A 13,431-nucleotide genomic window follows, 5' to 3' on the forward strand; every position below is an offset into this window, starting at 1 on the left:
GTCCTGATTGGTTCAGACAGGCTCCACCTCCTGATGGTGAAGAGGAGCCTAAACACAGCCGTTTACACATGTTACATTTTTTTCTTCTTCTTCGCAATAATCTTAAAAGTTACATTTTGGTCAAGTTCGACCAATGGGCTCCTTTCCCTCCAAGTCCCTGGTGATGTCATGGTGTGTCTCCATGACGACATTGGGAGCATCTGTTCCTCAGGCTCCTCATGGTTCAATGAACACACAACACAAAGAGTTTGTGGGAAACTGAGAGAGGCTTTTTACTCAGCGCTAAAGACACAGGTCACATGCCAAACATCTGGCACCAGATCAATCAATCAATCAATCAATCAATCAATCAATCAATCAATCAATCAATCAATCAATCAATCAATCAATCAATCAATCAATCAATCAATCAATCAATCAATCAATCAATCAATCAATCAATCAAGCGGCACCAAACATTAAGGCAATAAAACAGAGCAATAAATATGACAATGTAAAGTTCAGGTGAATGAAGTATCCAGGCAAACATAATAATAATAAACGTCGGCAGCAGGTGGCGACAAGTGGGCGCGGGTGTCTTCTGTCCGTAGACTCTTCAGCACGACAAGGAAAAACTCAAAAGGGAGAAAAGAGAGACCTTGGGGAGAACCACAGAAGGAAAGATCCACTCCCATGGACAGACAGGCTATAGGGACCCAGGTCCGAAGGGTCCCTCAGAAGACAGGCCAAGATTGCAGACCGTCCAGTCCTCAAATTCCAGTTTGCAGGGTTCCTCCGTTCAGCCGAGGTCATCCGTTCGATCTAGACAGGCACAGATCAACTGAACTTCTTCAGGTTTGGTCTGGACGTGATGCCTCTGTCAGCCCAATGAAACAGTTATAATACAATGATTAAAAAACTGTGTCATATGTTTATACGTGTAGGAACACTTTGGTTCATCAATTATCTAAACTACATTGAGTTTGCCGTTCTTTGCTGTAAAATAGAAAAGAGAGGAATCCATTCGGGCCAGTGTTACTGAAGTCTTATCTAAATGGTCACTTCTAATGATGTGACGGATGGAGCACACTTCTTTTGTTGTTGCAGTGAAAGGCAGAGTGTGGGAAACCAGAGGAGACACACTCACAGCCGCAGAGGGACAATAGATGAAGACCTCTGACCTGAACACACAGGACACATGGGACATTCACCTGGCTCCACTCTGACTCACCACCAACTAACTACACCAAGTTCTACAGTTGTTGTTTGTAAAGAAACTGTAACAGTTTGTGTAGTAAATGTACATGTGACAGTTCACTGATGCTTCAGTGAGAGATGAAAGAGGCGTGTGCTCAGTGTACACCTGCTCCTCAGAGACCTGACCCTAGGCCATAACAGCATTGTCCTTCTCTGCGCTCTGATTGGTCCAGAGTGTGAGAAACTCGTCCCAGGCCTAGACCCACACATTCATATGGAGATGTGGCTCTATAAATATGAGGCTGAAGGAGCACACAGCAGACTCTCCACAGAGACCTCTACAGCTCACATCCACACATGGCTCCAACCATCACTGAAGCAATGGGCCCCTCTCTGGAGCACCTCAGCCTCTCTCACAAGGTAAACCCAGTCTCATGCTTCGACTCACGCTTTTATCCTTCCTCTGCTGTATCAGTTATTTGTGTAGAACAATGTAACTCATGGACTCTCTTGTTGTTGTTGCAGCTGAGAAAGCCTGTGGTGGAGAAACTACGCAGAGAGAGGATCAACAGCTGCATTGAGCAGCTCAAGTCTCTCCTGTGTGCAGAGTTCCTCCATCAGCAGCCCGACTCCAAACTGGAGAAAGCAGACATCCTGGAGATGACTGTTGGTTTCATCACAAGTCTGCAGCAGCAGAAGAAGAGACACTTCACGTCCCAGAGCCACATGAAGAGCCCTCAGCAAAGTCACTGCTCTGAGCTGCACAACCCAAGACACAGCAGCTCCTGCGAGAGCAACGGGGCCCCCTGGAGGCCGTGGTAGAGCCTGCACACCGCTCAGACTGTCACAGTTACTCGAGACCACACTGGTCTGAATCTGGAGTGTTCTTCTGCATTTGAAACTCCTCTGGGACTGATGCTTTTTAAATAGAAAATGTAGCATTTCCTGTGGAAATGTTGGTCAAAACTGGACTGAATTATTTGAACTTCAACTATGAAGTGTTTTCTGATTTAAGACTTGTTCTTCTGTGTTAGAAGAAGTCACATGTTTTCTATGATATATTTCCTATGGAAATGATCTCACATATTTGAACTTTCATTTGAAAGACACTTTGTCATGCATGTTGCATGAATCCAGTTTGTTTTGTTCACAATGAAAGAAATGTTATTTTGCACATTTGTTTTATAATGTGCATATTGCTCCTTTATTTTGGAGAGTTTCTGCTGTAACAAAGTCACTTTTTTGTGACAGTCATTATGTTTACATGCAGAGCAAAAATACCAAACTATGTCCTCTATGTCATACATGTTGTATGAATGTTGTCAAGTGCTTCATTGTTTTTAATGAAAGCTAAGTGTAAATTTCTTTACACATTGTTTGAATATTTCATTTGCTCCTTTGAGGGGAGAGTTTCTGCTGTAACAGAGTCACGTTTTGGTGACAGTGTGTGTCAGTGAGGCCTGTTGCAAGGTCTCTTCTGTTGAACTTGTTGATGATGTTCACCTGAGTGTGGACCAGGATTCACTGTGTTCTGTGTCTTTTATAAAGACTTCTGTCCTCCGCTCTTTGGGAGCGCCCTGTGCCTTGTACAAACAACAAGTTGTGTTTGTGATGCATCATCACCTGGTTACCTTTAAATAAAGCAAAATACTATGAACTTGTGATGTGAGTAGATTTACTATTATAAATTTCTAAATGCTCCACCAGACTAAACAACTAAACGTTCCCTCTATCACTTTGCTGTGGTATTGTGGTCGAATTAACCAAACAAACTCTGTCCTTGTCATGAGCTCCAAAGTCATGCGCCATCAGTGCAACCTTCTTATTCACTGGTGGGAAACTTTTGTTCTTTTGGCCCAAATAAACTCACTTTAACTATTATACCCATTTTGAAGTTTGAAAAACCGACCAATGGGCTCCTCTCCCTCCAAGTCCCTGATGATGTCATGGTGTGTCTCCATGACGACATTGGGAGCATCTGTTCCTCAGGCTCCTCATGGTTCAATGAACACAACACAAAGAGTTTGTGGGAAACTGAGAGAGGCTTTTTACTCAGCGCTAAAGACACAGGTCACATGCCAAACATCTGGCACCAGATCAACTGAACTTCTTCAGGTTTGGTCCAGACATGTCCCTCTGTCAGTTCTTTATGGTTACATTATAAAATATAAATGATAACATTTACAATTAACAGCTGCTTTTTGATAAACTCTTCAAGAAAATAGATCTAGAATGTGAAACCTGACCGACAAAGGGCTGAACTAGTCAACGTTCACTTTCTGATAAACCATCTGTCTCCTTTAATATTTGACTTTTTGTCAAGAAAGCCAAAAAAAGCGACTGTCCTGTTGCTTCTGAATCACCTTTAGCCTCTTCTCTGCTATCATGTATCGTCTTTAGCTTTATCAAAATTCAGTAACCAGTGAATTATGTTCCAATACTAAGAAAAAGATGGCAAACGATAAAATAACTTTCAAGGCAAGGCAAGTTTATTTGTAGAGCACAAATCATACACAAGGCAATTCAAAGTGCTTCACAGTTGCATTAAATTTCAAAAAGTTTCATTATTTATTAAAGGCAAAAAGTGATGATGCATCACAACAACAACTTGTAGTTTGTACAAGGCACAGGGCGCTCCCAAAGAGCGGGGGACAGAAGTCTTTATAAAAGACACAGAACACAGTGAATCCTGGTCCACACTCAGGTGAACATCATCAACAAGTTCAACAGAAGAGACCTTACAACAGGCCTCACTGACACACACTGTCACCAAAACGTGACTCTGTTACAGCAGAAACACTCCCCTCAAAGGAGCAAATGAAATATTCAAACAATGTGTAAAGAAATTTACATTTAGCTTTCATTAAAAACAATGAAGCACTTGACAACATTCATACAACATGTATGACATAGAGGACATAGTTTGGTATTTTTGCTCTGCATGTTAACATGACTGTCACAAAAAAGTGACTTTGTTACAGCAGAAACTCTCCAAAATAAAGGAGCAATGTGCACATTATAAAACAAATGTGCAAAATAACATTTCTTTCATTGTGAACAAAACAAACTGGATTCATGCAACATGCATGACAAAGTGTCTTTCAAATGAAAGTTCAAATATGTGAGATCATTTCCATAGGAAATATATCATAGAAAACATGTGACTTCTTCTAACACAGAAGAACAAGTCTTGAATCAGAAAACACTTCATAGTTGAAGTTTAAATAATTCAGTCCAGTTTTGACCAACATTTCCACACGAAATGCTACATTTTCTATAGAAAAAGCATCAGTCCCAGAGGAGTTTCAAATGCAGAAGAACACTCCAGATTCAGACCAGTGTGGTCTCGAGTAACTGTGGCAGTCTGAGCGGTGTGCAGGCTCTACCACGGCCTCCAGGGGGCACCGTTGCTCTCGCAGAAGCTGCTGTGTCTTGGGTTGTGCAGCTCAGAGCAGTGACTTTGCTGAGGGCTCTTCATGTGGCTCTGGGACGTGAAGTGTGTCTTCTTCTGCTGCTGCAGACTTGTGAGGACACTAACAGTCATCTCCAGGATGTCTGCTTTCTCCAGTTTGGAGTCGGGCTGCTGATGGAGGAACTCTGCACACAGGAGAGACTTGAGCTGCTCAATGCAGCTGTTGATCCTCTCTCTGCGTAATTTCTCCACCACAGGCTTTCTCAGCTGCAACAACAACAAGAGAGTCCATGAGTTACATTGTTCTACACATATAACTGATACAGCAGAGGAAGGATAAAAGCGTGAGTCGAAGCATGAGACTGGGTTTACCTTGTGAGAGAGGCTGAGGTGCTCCAGAGAGGGGCCCATTGCTTCAGTGATGGTTGGAGCCATGTGTGGATGTGAGCTGTAGAGGTCTCTGTGGAGAGTCTGCTGTGTGCTCCTTCAGCCTCATATTTATAGAACCACATCTCCATATGAATGTGTGGGTCTAGGCCTGGGACTAGTTTCTCACACTCTGGACCAATCAGAGCGCAGACAGGGACAATGGATGGCACATGCTGTTATGGCCTGGGGTCAGGTCTCTGAGGAGCAGGTTGATGCTGAGCACACGCCTCCTTCATCTCTCACTGAAGCATCAGTGAACTATCACATGTACATTTACTACACAGACTGTTTGATACAGTTTCTTTACTAACAACAACTGTAAAACTTGGTGTAGTTAGTTGGTGCTGAGTCAGAGTGGAGCCAGGTGAATGTCCCATGTGCCCTGTGTGTTCAGGTCAGAGGTCTTCATCTATTGTCCCTCTGCGGCTGTGAGTGTGTTTCCTCTGGTTTCCCACACTCTGCCTTTCACTGCAACAACAAAAGAAGTGTGCTCCATCCGTCACATCATTAGAAGTGACCACCGAAATAACTTCAGTGACTTCTTTGGCTCATTCTCATAACTGTGGTTACACTTACACTCCCAGAGTGTGTGATTTCAGACATTGTTTTGTCCATCACTGCATTTCTCCTTAATGGTGTTAATGCTGTAATTTAACACTAGTTATTTGGGCATGTTTATGGTGTCCATGGTCATATGTGACACTACTGTTTTGAGAAGTGCTGTCGTCTGCTAATTTTAGGTGATGAGGCTACACTGTAACTGTCCTGATTGGTTCAGACAGGCTCCACCTCCTGATGGTGAAGAGGAGCCTAAACACAGCCGTTTACACATGTTACATTTTTTTCTTCTTCTTCGCAATAATCTTAAAAGTTACATTTTGGTCAAGTTCGACCAATGGGCTCCTTTCCCTCCAAGTCCCTGGTGATGTCATGGTGTGTCTCCATGACGACATTGGGAGCATCTGTTCCTCAGGCTCCTCATGGTTCAATGAACACACAACACAAAGAGTTTGTGGGAAACTGAGAGAGGCTTTTTACTCAGCGCTAAAGACACAGGTCACATGCCAAACATCTGGCACCAGATCAATCAATCAATCAATCAATCAATCAATCAATCAATCAATCAATCAATCAATCAATCAATCAATCAATCAAGCGGCACCGAACATTAAGGCAATAAAACAGAGCAATAAATATGACAATGTAAAGTTCAGGTGAATGAAGTATCCAGGCAAACATAATAATAATAAACGTCGGCAGCAGGTGGCGACAAGTGGGCGCGGGTGTCTTCTGTCCGTAGACTCTTCAGCACGACAAGGAAAAACTCAAAAGGGAGAAAAGAGTGACCTTGGGGAGAACCACAGAAGGAAAGATCCACTCCCATGGACGGACAGGCTATAGGGCCCCAGGTCCGAAGGGTCCCTCAGAAGACAGGCCAAGATTGCAGACCGTCCAGTCCTCAAATTCCAGTTTGCAGGGTTCCTCCGTTCAGCCGAGGTCATCCGTTCGATCTAGACAGGCACAGATCAACTGAACTTCTTCAGGTTTGGTCTGGACGTGATGCCTCTGTCAGCCCAATGAAACAGTTATAATACAATGATTAAAAAACTGTGTCATATGTTTATACGTGTAGGAACACTTTGGTTCATCAATTATCTAAACTACATTGAGTTTGCCGTTCTTTGCTGTAAAATAGAAAAGAGAGGAATCCATTCGGGCCAGTGTTACTGAAGTCTTATCTAAATGGTCACTTCTAATGATGTGACGGATGGAGCACACTTCTTTTGTTGTTGCAGTGAAAGGCAGAGTGTGGGAAACCAGAGGAGACACACTCACAGCCGCAGAGGGACAATAGATGAAGACCTCTGACCTGAACACACAGGACACATGGGACATTCACCTGGCTCCACTCTGACTCACAATCAACTAACTACACCAAGTTTTACAGTTGTTGTTTGTAAAGAAACTGTATCAAACAGTTTGTGTAGTAAATGTACATGTGATAGTTCACTGATGCTTCAGTGAGAGATGAAGGAGGCGTGTGCTCAGCATCAATCTGCTCCTCAGAGACCTGACCCTAGGCCATAACAGCATTGTCCTTCTCTGCGCTCTGATTGGTCCAGAGTGTGAGAAACTCGTCCCAGGCCTAGACCCACACATTCATATGGAGATGTGGCTCTATAAATATGAGGCTGAAGGAGCACACAGCAGACTCTCCACAGAGACCTCTACAGCTCACATCCACACATGGCTCCAACCATCACTGAAGCAATGGGCCCCTCTCTGGAGCACCTCAGCCTCTCTCACAAGGTAAACCCAGTCTCATGCTTCGACTCACGCTTTTATCCTTCCTCTGCTGTATCAGTTATATTTGTAGAACAATGTAACTCATGGACTCTCTTGTTGTTGTTGCAGCTGAGAAAGCCTGTGGTGGAGAAACTACGCAGAGAGAGGATCAACAGCTGCATTGAGCAGCTCAAGTCTCTCCTGTGTGCAGAGTTCCTCCATCAGCAGCCCGACTCCAAACTGGAGAAAGCAGACATCCTGGAGATGACTGTTGGTTTCATCACAAGTCTGCAGCAGCAGAAGAAGAGACACTTCACGTCCCAGAGCCACATGAAGAGCCCTCAGCAAAGTCACTGCTCTGAGCTGCACAACCCAAGACAGAGCAGCTCCTGCGAGAGCAACGGTGCCCCCTGGAGGCCGTGGTAGAGCCTGCACACCGCTCAGACTGTCACAGTTACTCGAGACCGCACTGGTCTGAATCTGGAGTGTTCTCCTGCATCAAACTCCTCTGGGACTGATGCTTTTTAAATAGAAAATGTAGCATTTCCTGTGGAAATGTTGGTCAAAACTGGACTGAATTATTTAAACTTCAACTATGAAGTGTTTTCTGATTCAAGACTTGTTCTTCTGTGTTAGAAGAAGTCACATGTTTTCTATGATATATTTCCTATGGAAATGATCTCACATATTTGAACTTTCATTTGAAAGACACTTTGTCATGCATGTTGCATGAATCCAGTTTGTTTTGTTCACAATGAAAGAAATGTTATTTTGCACATTTGTTTTATAATGTGCACATTGCTCCTTTATTTTGGAGAGTTTCTGCTGTAACAAAGTCACTTTTTTGTGACAGTCATGTTAACATGCAGAGCAAAAATACCAAACTATGTCCTCTATGTCATACATGTTGTATGAATGTTGTCAAGTGCTTCATTGTTTTTAAAGAAAGCTAAGTGTAAATTTCTTTACACATTGTTTGAATATTTCATTTGCTCCTTTGAGGGGAGTGTTTCTGCTGTAACAGAGTCACGTTTTGGTGACAGTGTGTGTCAGTGAGGCCTGTTGTAAGGTCTCTTCTGTTGAACTTGTTGATGATGTTCACCTGAGTGTGGACCAGGATTCACTGTGTTCTGTGTCTTTTATAAAGACTTCTGTCCTCCGCTCTTTGGGAGCGCCCTGTGCCTTGTACAAACTACAAGTTGTGTTTGTGATGCATCATCACCTGGTTACCTTTAAATAAAGCAAAATACTATGAACTTGTGATGTGAGTAGATTTACTATTATAAATTTCTAAATGCTCCACCAGACTAAACAACTAAACGTTCCCTCTATCACTTTGCTGTGGTATTGTGGTCGAATTAACCAAACAAACTCCGTCCTTGTCATTAGCTCCAAAGTCATGCGCCATCAGTGCAACCTTCTTATTTACTGGTGGGAAACTTTTGTTCTTTTGGCCCAAATAGACTCACTTTAACTATTATACCCATTTTGAAGTTTGAAAAACCGACCAATGGGCTCCTCTCCCTCCAAGTCCCTGGTGATGTCATGGTGTGTCTCCATGACGACATTGGGAGCATCTGTTCCTCAGGCTCCTCATGGTTCAATGAACACAACACAAAGAGTTTGTGGGAAACTGAGAGAGGCTTTTTACTCAGGGCTAAAGACACTGGTCACATGCCAAACATCTGGCACCAGATCAACTGAACTTCTTCAGGTTTGGTCCAGACATGTCCCTCTGTCAGTTCTTTATGGTTACATAATAAAATATAAATGATAACATTTACAATTAACAGCTGCTTTTTGATAAACTCTTCATGAAAATAGATCTAGAATGTGAAACCTGACCGAGAAAGGGCTGAACTAGTCAACGTTCACTTACTGATAAACCATCTGTCTCCTTTAATATTTGACTTTTTGTCAAGAAAGCCAAAAAAGCGACTGTCCTGTTGCTTCTGAATCACCTTTAGCCTCTTCTCTGCTATCATGTATCGTCTTTAGCTTTATCAAAATTCAGTAACCAGTGAATTATGTTTCAATACAAAGAAAAAGATGGCAAACGATAAAATAACTTTCAAGACAAGGCAAGTTTATTTGTAGAGCACAAATCATACACAAGGCAATTCAAAGTGCTTCACAGTTGCATTAAATTTCAAAAAGTTTCATTATTTATTAAAGGCAAAAAGTGATGATGCATCACAACAACAACTTGTAGTTTGTACAAGGCACAGGGCGCTCCCAAAGAGCGGGGGACAGAAGTCTTTATAAAAGACACAGAACACAGTGAATCCTGGTCCACACTCAGGTGAACATCATCAACAAGTTCAACAGAAGAGACCTTGCAACAGGCCTCACTGACACACACTGTCACCAAAACGTGACTCTGTTACAGCAGAAACACTCCCCTCAAAGGAGCAAATGAAATATTCAAACAATGTGTAAAGAAATTTACATTTGGCTTTCATTAAAAACAATGAAGCACCTGACAACATTCATACAACATGTATGACATAGAGGACATAGTTTGGTATTTTTGCTCTGCATGTTAACATGACTGTCACAAAAAAGTGACTTTGTTACAGCAGAAACTCTCCAAAATAAAGGAGCAATGTGCACATTATAAAACAAATGTGCAAAATAACATTTCTTTCATTGTGAACAAAACAAACTGGATTCATGCAACATGCATGACAAAGTGTCTTTCAAATGAAAGTTCAAATATGTGAGATCATTTCCATAGGAAATATATCATAGAAAACATGTGACTTCTTCTAACACAGAAGAACAAGTCTTGAATCAGAAAACACTTCATAGTTGAAGTTTAAATAATTCAGTCCAGTTTTGACCAACATTTCCACAGGAAATGCTAAATTTTCTATAGAAAAAGCATCAGTCCCAGAGGAGTTTCAAATGCAGGAGAACACTCCAGATTCAGACCAGGATGGTCTCGAGTAACTGTGGCAGTCTGAGCGGTGTGCAGGCTCTACCACGGCCTCCAGGGGGCACCGTTGCTCTCGCAGGAGCTGCTGTGTCTTGGGTTGTGCAGCTCAGAGCAGTGACTTTGCTGAGGGCTCTTCATGTGGCTCTGGGACGTGAAGTGTGTCTTCTTCTGCTGCTGCAGACTTGTGAGGAAACCAACAGTCATCTCCAGGATGTCTGCTTTCTCCAGTTTGGAGTCGGGCTGCTGATGGAGGAACTCTGCACACAGGAGAGACTTGAGCTGCTCAATGCAGCTGTTGATCCTCTCTCTGCGTAGTTTCTCCACCACAGGCTTTCTCAGCTGCAACAACAACAAGAGAGTCCATGAGTTACATTGTTCTACACATATAACTGATACAGCAGAAGAAGGATAAAAGCGTGAGTAGAAGCATGAGACTGGGTTTACCTTGTGAGAGAGGCTGAGGTGCTCCAGAGAGGGGCCCATTGCTTCAGTGATGGTTGGAGCCATGTGTGGATGTGAGCTGTAGAGGTCTCTGTGGAGAGTCTGCTGTGTGCTCCTTCAGCCTCATATTTATAGAGCCACATCTCCATATGAATGTGTGGGTCTAGGCCTGGGACTAGTTTCTCACACTCTGGACCAATCAGAGCGCAGAGAAGGACAATGCTGTTATGGCCTGGGGTCAGGTCTCTGAGGAGCAGGTTGATGCTGAGCACACGCCTCCTTCATCTCTCACTGAAGCATCAGTGAACTATCACATGTACATTTACTACACAGACTGTTTGATACAGTTTCTTTACTAACAACAACTGTAAAACTTGGTGTAGTTAGTTGGTGGTGAGTCAGAGTGGAGCCAGGTGAATGTCCCATGTGTCCTGTGTGTTCAGGTCAGAGGTCTTCATCTATTGTCCCTCTGCGGCTGTGAGTGTGTCTCCTCTGGTTTCCCACACTCTGCCTTTCACTGCAACAACAAAAGAAGTGTGCTCCATCCGTCACATCATTAGAAGTGACCACCGAAATAACTTCAGTGACTTCTTTGGCTCATTCTCATAACTATGGTTACACTTACACTCCCAGAGTGTGTGATTTCAGACATTGTTTTGTCCATCACTGCATTTCTCCTTAATGGTGTCATGCTGTAATTAAACTGTAGATGTTTGGGCATGTTTATGGTGTCCTCGGTCGTATGTGCCAGGGTTAACTACTGTTATGAGAAGTGCTGTCGTCTGCTAATTTTAGGTGATGAGGCTACACTGTAACTGTCCTGATTGGTTCAGGCAGGCTCCACCTCCTGATGGTGAAGAGGAGCCTAAACATAGCCATTTACACATGTTACATTTTTTTCTTCTTCTTCGCAATAATCTTAAAAGTTACATTTTGGTCAAGTTCGACCAATGGGCTCCTTTCCCTCCAAGTCCCTGGTGATGTCATGGTGTGTCTCCATGACGACATTGGGAGCATCTGTTCCTCAGGCTCCTCATGGTTCAATGAACACACAACACAAAGAGTTTGTGGGAAACTGAGAGAGGCTTTTTACTCAGCGCTAAAGACACAGGTCACATGCCAAACATCTGGCACCAGATCAACTGAACTTCTTCAGGTTTGGTCTGGACGTGATGCCTCTGTCAGCCCAAAGAAACAGTTATAATACAATGATTAAGAAACTGTGTCATATGTTTATACGTGTAGGAACACTTTGGTTCATGAATTATCTAAACTACATTGAGTTTCCTTTTCTTTGCTGTGCGTAAAAATAGAAAATAGTGGAATCAATTTGGGCCAGTGTGACTGAAGTCTTATCTAAATGGTCACTTCTAATGATGTGACGGATGGAGCACACTTCTTTTGTTGTTGCAGTGAAAGGCAGAGTGTGGGAAACCAGAGGAGACACACTCACAGCCGCAGAGGGACAATAGATGAAGACCTCTGACCTGAACACACAGGACACATGGGACATTCACCTGGCTCCCCTCTGACTCACCACCAACTAACTACACCAAGTTTTACAGTTGTTGTTAGTAAAGAAACTGTATCAAACAGTCTGTGTAGTAAATGTACATGTGATAGTTCACTGATGTTTCAGTGAGCGATGAAGGAGGCGTGTGCTCAGTGTCCACCTGCTCCTCAGAGACCTGACCCCAGGCCATAACAGCATGTGCCATCCATTGTCCTTCTCTGCGCTCTGATTGGTCCAGAGTGTGAGAAACTAGTCCCAGGCCTAGACCCACACATTCATATGGAGATGTGGTTCTATAAATATGAGGCTGAAGGAGCACACAGCAGACTCTCCACAGAGACCTCTACAGCTCACATCCACACATGGCTCCAACCATCACTGAAGCAATGGGCCCCTCTCTGGAGCACCTCAGCCTCTCTCACAAGGTAAACCCAGTCTCATGCTTCTACTCATGCTTTTATCCTTCCTCTGCTGTATCAGTTATATGTGTAGAACAATGTAACTCATGGACTCTCTTGTTGTTGTTGCAGCTGAGAAAGCCTGTGGTGGAGAAACTACGCAGAGAGAGGATCAACAGCTGCATTGAGCAGCTCAAGTCTCTCCTGTGTCCAGAGTTCCTCCATCAGCAGCCCGACTCCAAACTGGAGAAAGCAGACATCCTGGAGATGATTGTTGGTTTCCTCACATGTCTGCAGCAGCAGAAGAAGACACACTTCACGTCCCAGAGCCACATGAAGAGCCCTCAGCAAAGTCACTGCTCTGAGCTGCACAACCCAAGACACAGCAGCTCCTGCGATAGCAACGGTGCCCCCTGGAGGCCGTGGTAGAGCCTGCACACCGCTCAGACTGTCACAGTTACTCGAGACCGCACTGGTCTGAATCTGGAGTGTTTTCCTGCATTTGAAACTCCTCTGGGACTGATGCTTTTTAAATAGAAAATGTAGCCTTTCCTGCGGAAATGTTGGTCAAAACTGGACTGAATTATTTAAACTTCAACTATGAAGTGTTTTCTGATTCAAGACTTGTTCTTCTGTGTTAGAAGAAGTCACATGTTTTCTATGATATATTTCCTATGGAAATGATCTCACATATTTGAACTTTCATTTGAAAGACACTTTGTCATGCATGTTGCATGAATCCAGTTTGTTTTGTTCACAATGAAAGAAGTGTTATTTTGCACATTTGTTTTATAATGTGCACATTGCTCCTTTATTTTGGAGAGTTTCTGCTGTAACA

General features: G+C 43.2%; 5 protein-coding genes across 5 annotated transcripts; 3 read left to right on the top strand and 2 right to left on the bottom strand.

Moving 5' to 3' along the window:
• The first annotated feature begins 1,502 nt into the window (after positions 1-1,502).
• LOC306980177 (transcription factor HES-5-like) lies at positions 1,503-2,130 on the top strand. The gene is made up of 2 exons (XM_079579440.1): positions 1,503-1,596; positions 1,702-2,130. Exons 1-2 carry the CDS (start codon positions 1,534-1,536, stop codon positions 1,996-1,998), a joined length of 360 nt encoding a protein of 119 aa, XP_079435566.1. The 5' UTR covers positions 1,503-1,533; the 3' UTR covers positions 1,999-2,130.
• A 2,296-nt stretch (positions 2,131-4,426) lies between these two features.
• Positions 4,427-5,046, bottom strand: LOC306980189 (transcription factor HES-5-like). Its single transcript, XM_079579453.1, has 2 exons — positions 4,961-5,046; positions 4,427-4,855 (listed from the first exon to the last, which is right to left on the bottom strand). The coding sequence occupies exons 1-2, from the start codon at positions 5,021-5,023 to the stop codon at positions 4,559-4,561; spliced, it is 360 nt and encodes a 119-aa protein (XP_079435579.1). The 5' UTR covers positions 5,024-5,046; the 3' UTR covers positions 4,427-4,558.
• Positions 5,047-7,233: 2,187 nt separating this feature from the next.
• Positions 7,234-7,761, top strand: LOC306979685 (transcription factor HES-5-like). The gene is made up of 2 exons (XM_079578769.1): positions 7,234-7,327; positions 7,433-7,761. Exons 1-2 carry the CDS (start codon positions 7,265-7,267, stop codon positions 7,727-7,729), a joined length of 360 nt encoding a protein of 119 aa, XP_079434895.1. The 5' UTR covers positions 7,234-7,264; the 3' UTR covers positions 7,730-7,761.
• Positions 7,762-10,018: 2,257 nt separating this feature from the next.
• LOC306979713 (transcription factor HES-5-like) lies at positions 10,019-10,792 on the bottom strand. The gene is made up of 2 exons (XM_079578808.1): positions 10,686-10,792; positions 10,019-10,580 (listed from the first exon to the last, which is right to left on the bottom strand). The coding sequence occupies exons 1-2, from the start codon at positions 10,746-10,748 to the stop codon at positions 10,284-10,286; spliced, it is 360 nt and encodes a 119-aa protein (XP_079434934.1). The 5' UTR covers positions 10,749-10,792; the 3' UTR covers positions 10,019-10,283.
• Positions 10,793-12,526: 1,734 nt separating this feature from the next.
• LOC306979729 (transcription factor HES-5-like) lies at positions 12,527-13,049 on the top strand. The gene is made up of 2 exons (XM_079578825.1): positions 12,527-12,620; positions 12,726-13,049. Exons 1-2 carry the CDS (start codon positions 12,558-12,560, stop codon positions 13,020-13,022), a joined length of 360 nt encoding a protein of 119 aa, XP_079434951.1. The 5' UTR covers positions 12,527-12,557; the 3' UTR covers positions 13,023-13,049.
• The last annotated feature ends 382 nt before the right edge of the window (positions 13,050-13,431 follow it).

Source organism: Gobius niger, assembly GCF_951799975.1.
Source record: "Gobius niger genome assembly, chromosome: 20".
NCBI classification, from domain to species: domain Eukaryota; kingdom Metazoa; phylum Chordata; class Actinopteri; order Gobiiformes; family Gobiidae; genus Gobius; species Gobius niger.

Excerpts from the sequence above, each read along its gene's own strand:
- LOC306979729 (XM_079578825.1), top strand. The coding sequence starts at position 12,558 with ATGGCTCCAACCATCACTGAAGCAATGGGCCCCTCTCTGGAGCACCTC. Across the intron at positions 12,621-12,725 it reads ACCTCAGCCTCTCTCACAAG|CTGAGAAAGCCTGTGGTGGA; the intron begins GTAAACCCAGTC and ends TTGTTGTTGCAG.
- LOC306980189 (XM_079579453.1), bottom strand. The coding sequence starts at position 5,023 with ATGGCTCCAACCATCACTGAAGCAATGGGCCCCTCTCTGGAGCACCTC. Across the intron at positions 4,856-4,960 it reads ACCTCAGCCTCTCTCACAAG|CTGAGAAAGCCTGTGGTGGA; the intron begins GTAAACCCAGTC and ends TTGTTGTTGCAG.
- LOC306980177 (XM_079579440.1), top strand. The coding sequence starts at position 1,534 with ATGGCTCCAACCATCACTGAAGCAATGGGCCCCTCTCTGGAGCACCTC. Across the intron at positions 1,597-1,701 it reads ACCTCAGCCTCTCTCACAAG|CTGAGAAAGCCTGTGGTGGA; the intron begins GTAAACCCAGTC and ends TTGTTGTTGCAG.
- LOC306979685 (XM_079578769.1), top strand. The coding sequence starts at position 7,265 with ATGGCTCCAACCATCACTGAAGCAATGGGCCCCTCTCTGGAGCACCTC. Across the intron at positions 7,328-7,432 it reads ACCTCAGCCTCTCTCACAAG|CTGAGAAAGCCTGTGGTGGA; the intron begins GTAAACCCAGTC and ends TTGTTGTTGCAG.
- LOC306979713 (XM_079578808.1), bottom strand. The coding sequence starts at position 10,748 with ATGGCTCCAACCATCACTGAAGCAATGGGCCCCTCTCTGGAGCACCTC. Across the intron at positions 10,581-10,685 it reads ACCTCAGCCTCTCTCACAAG|CTGAGAAAGCCTGTGGTGGA; the intron begins GTAAACCCAGTC and ends TTGTTGTTGCAG.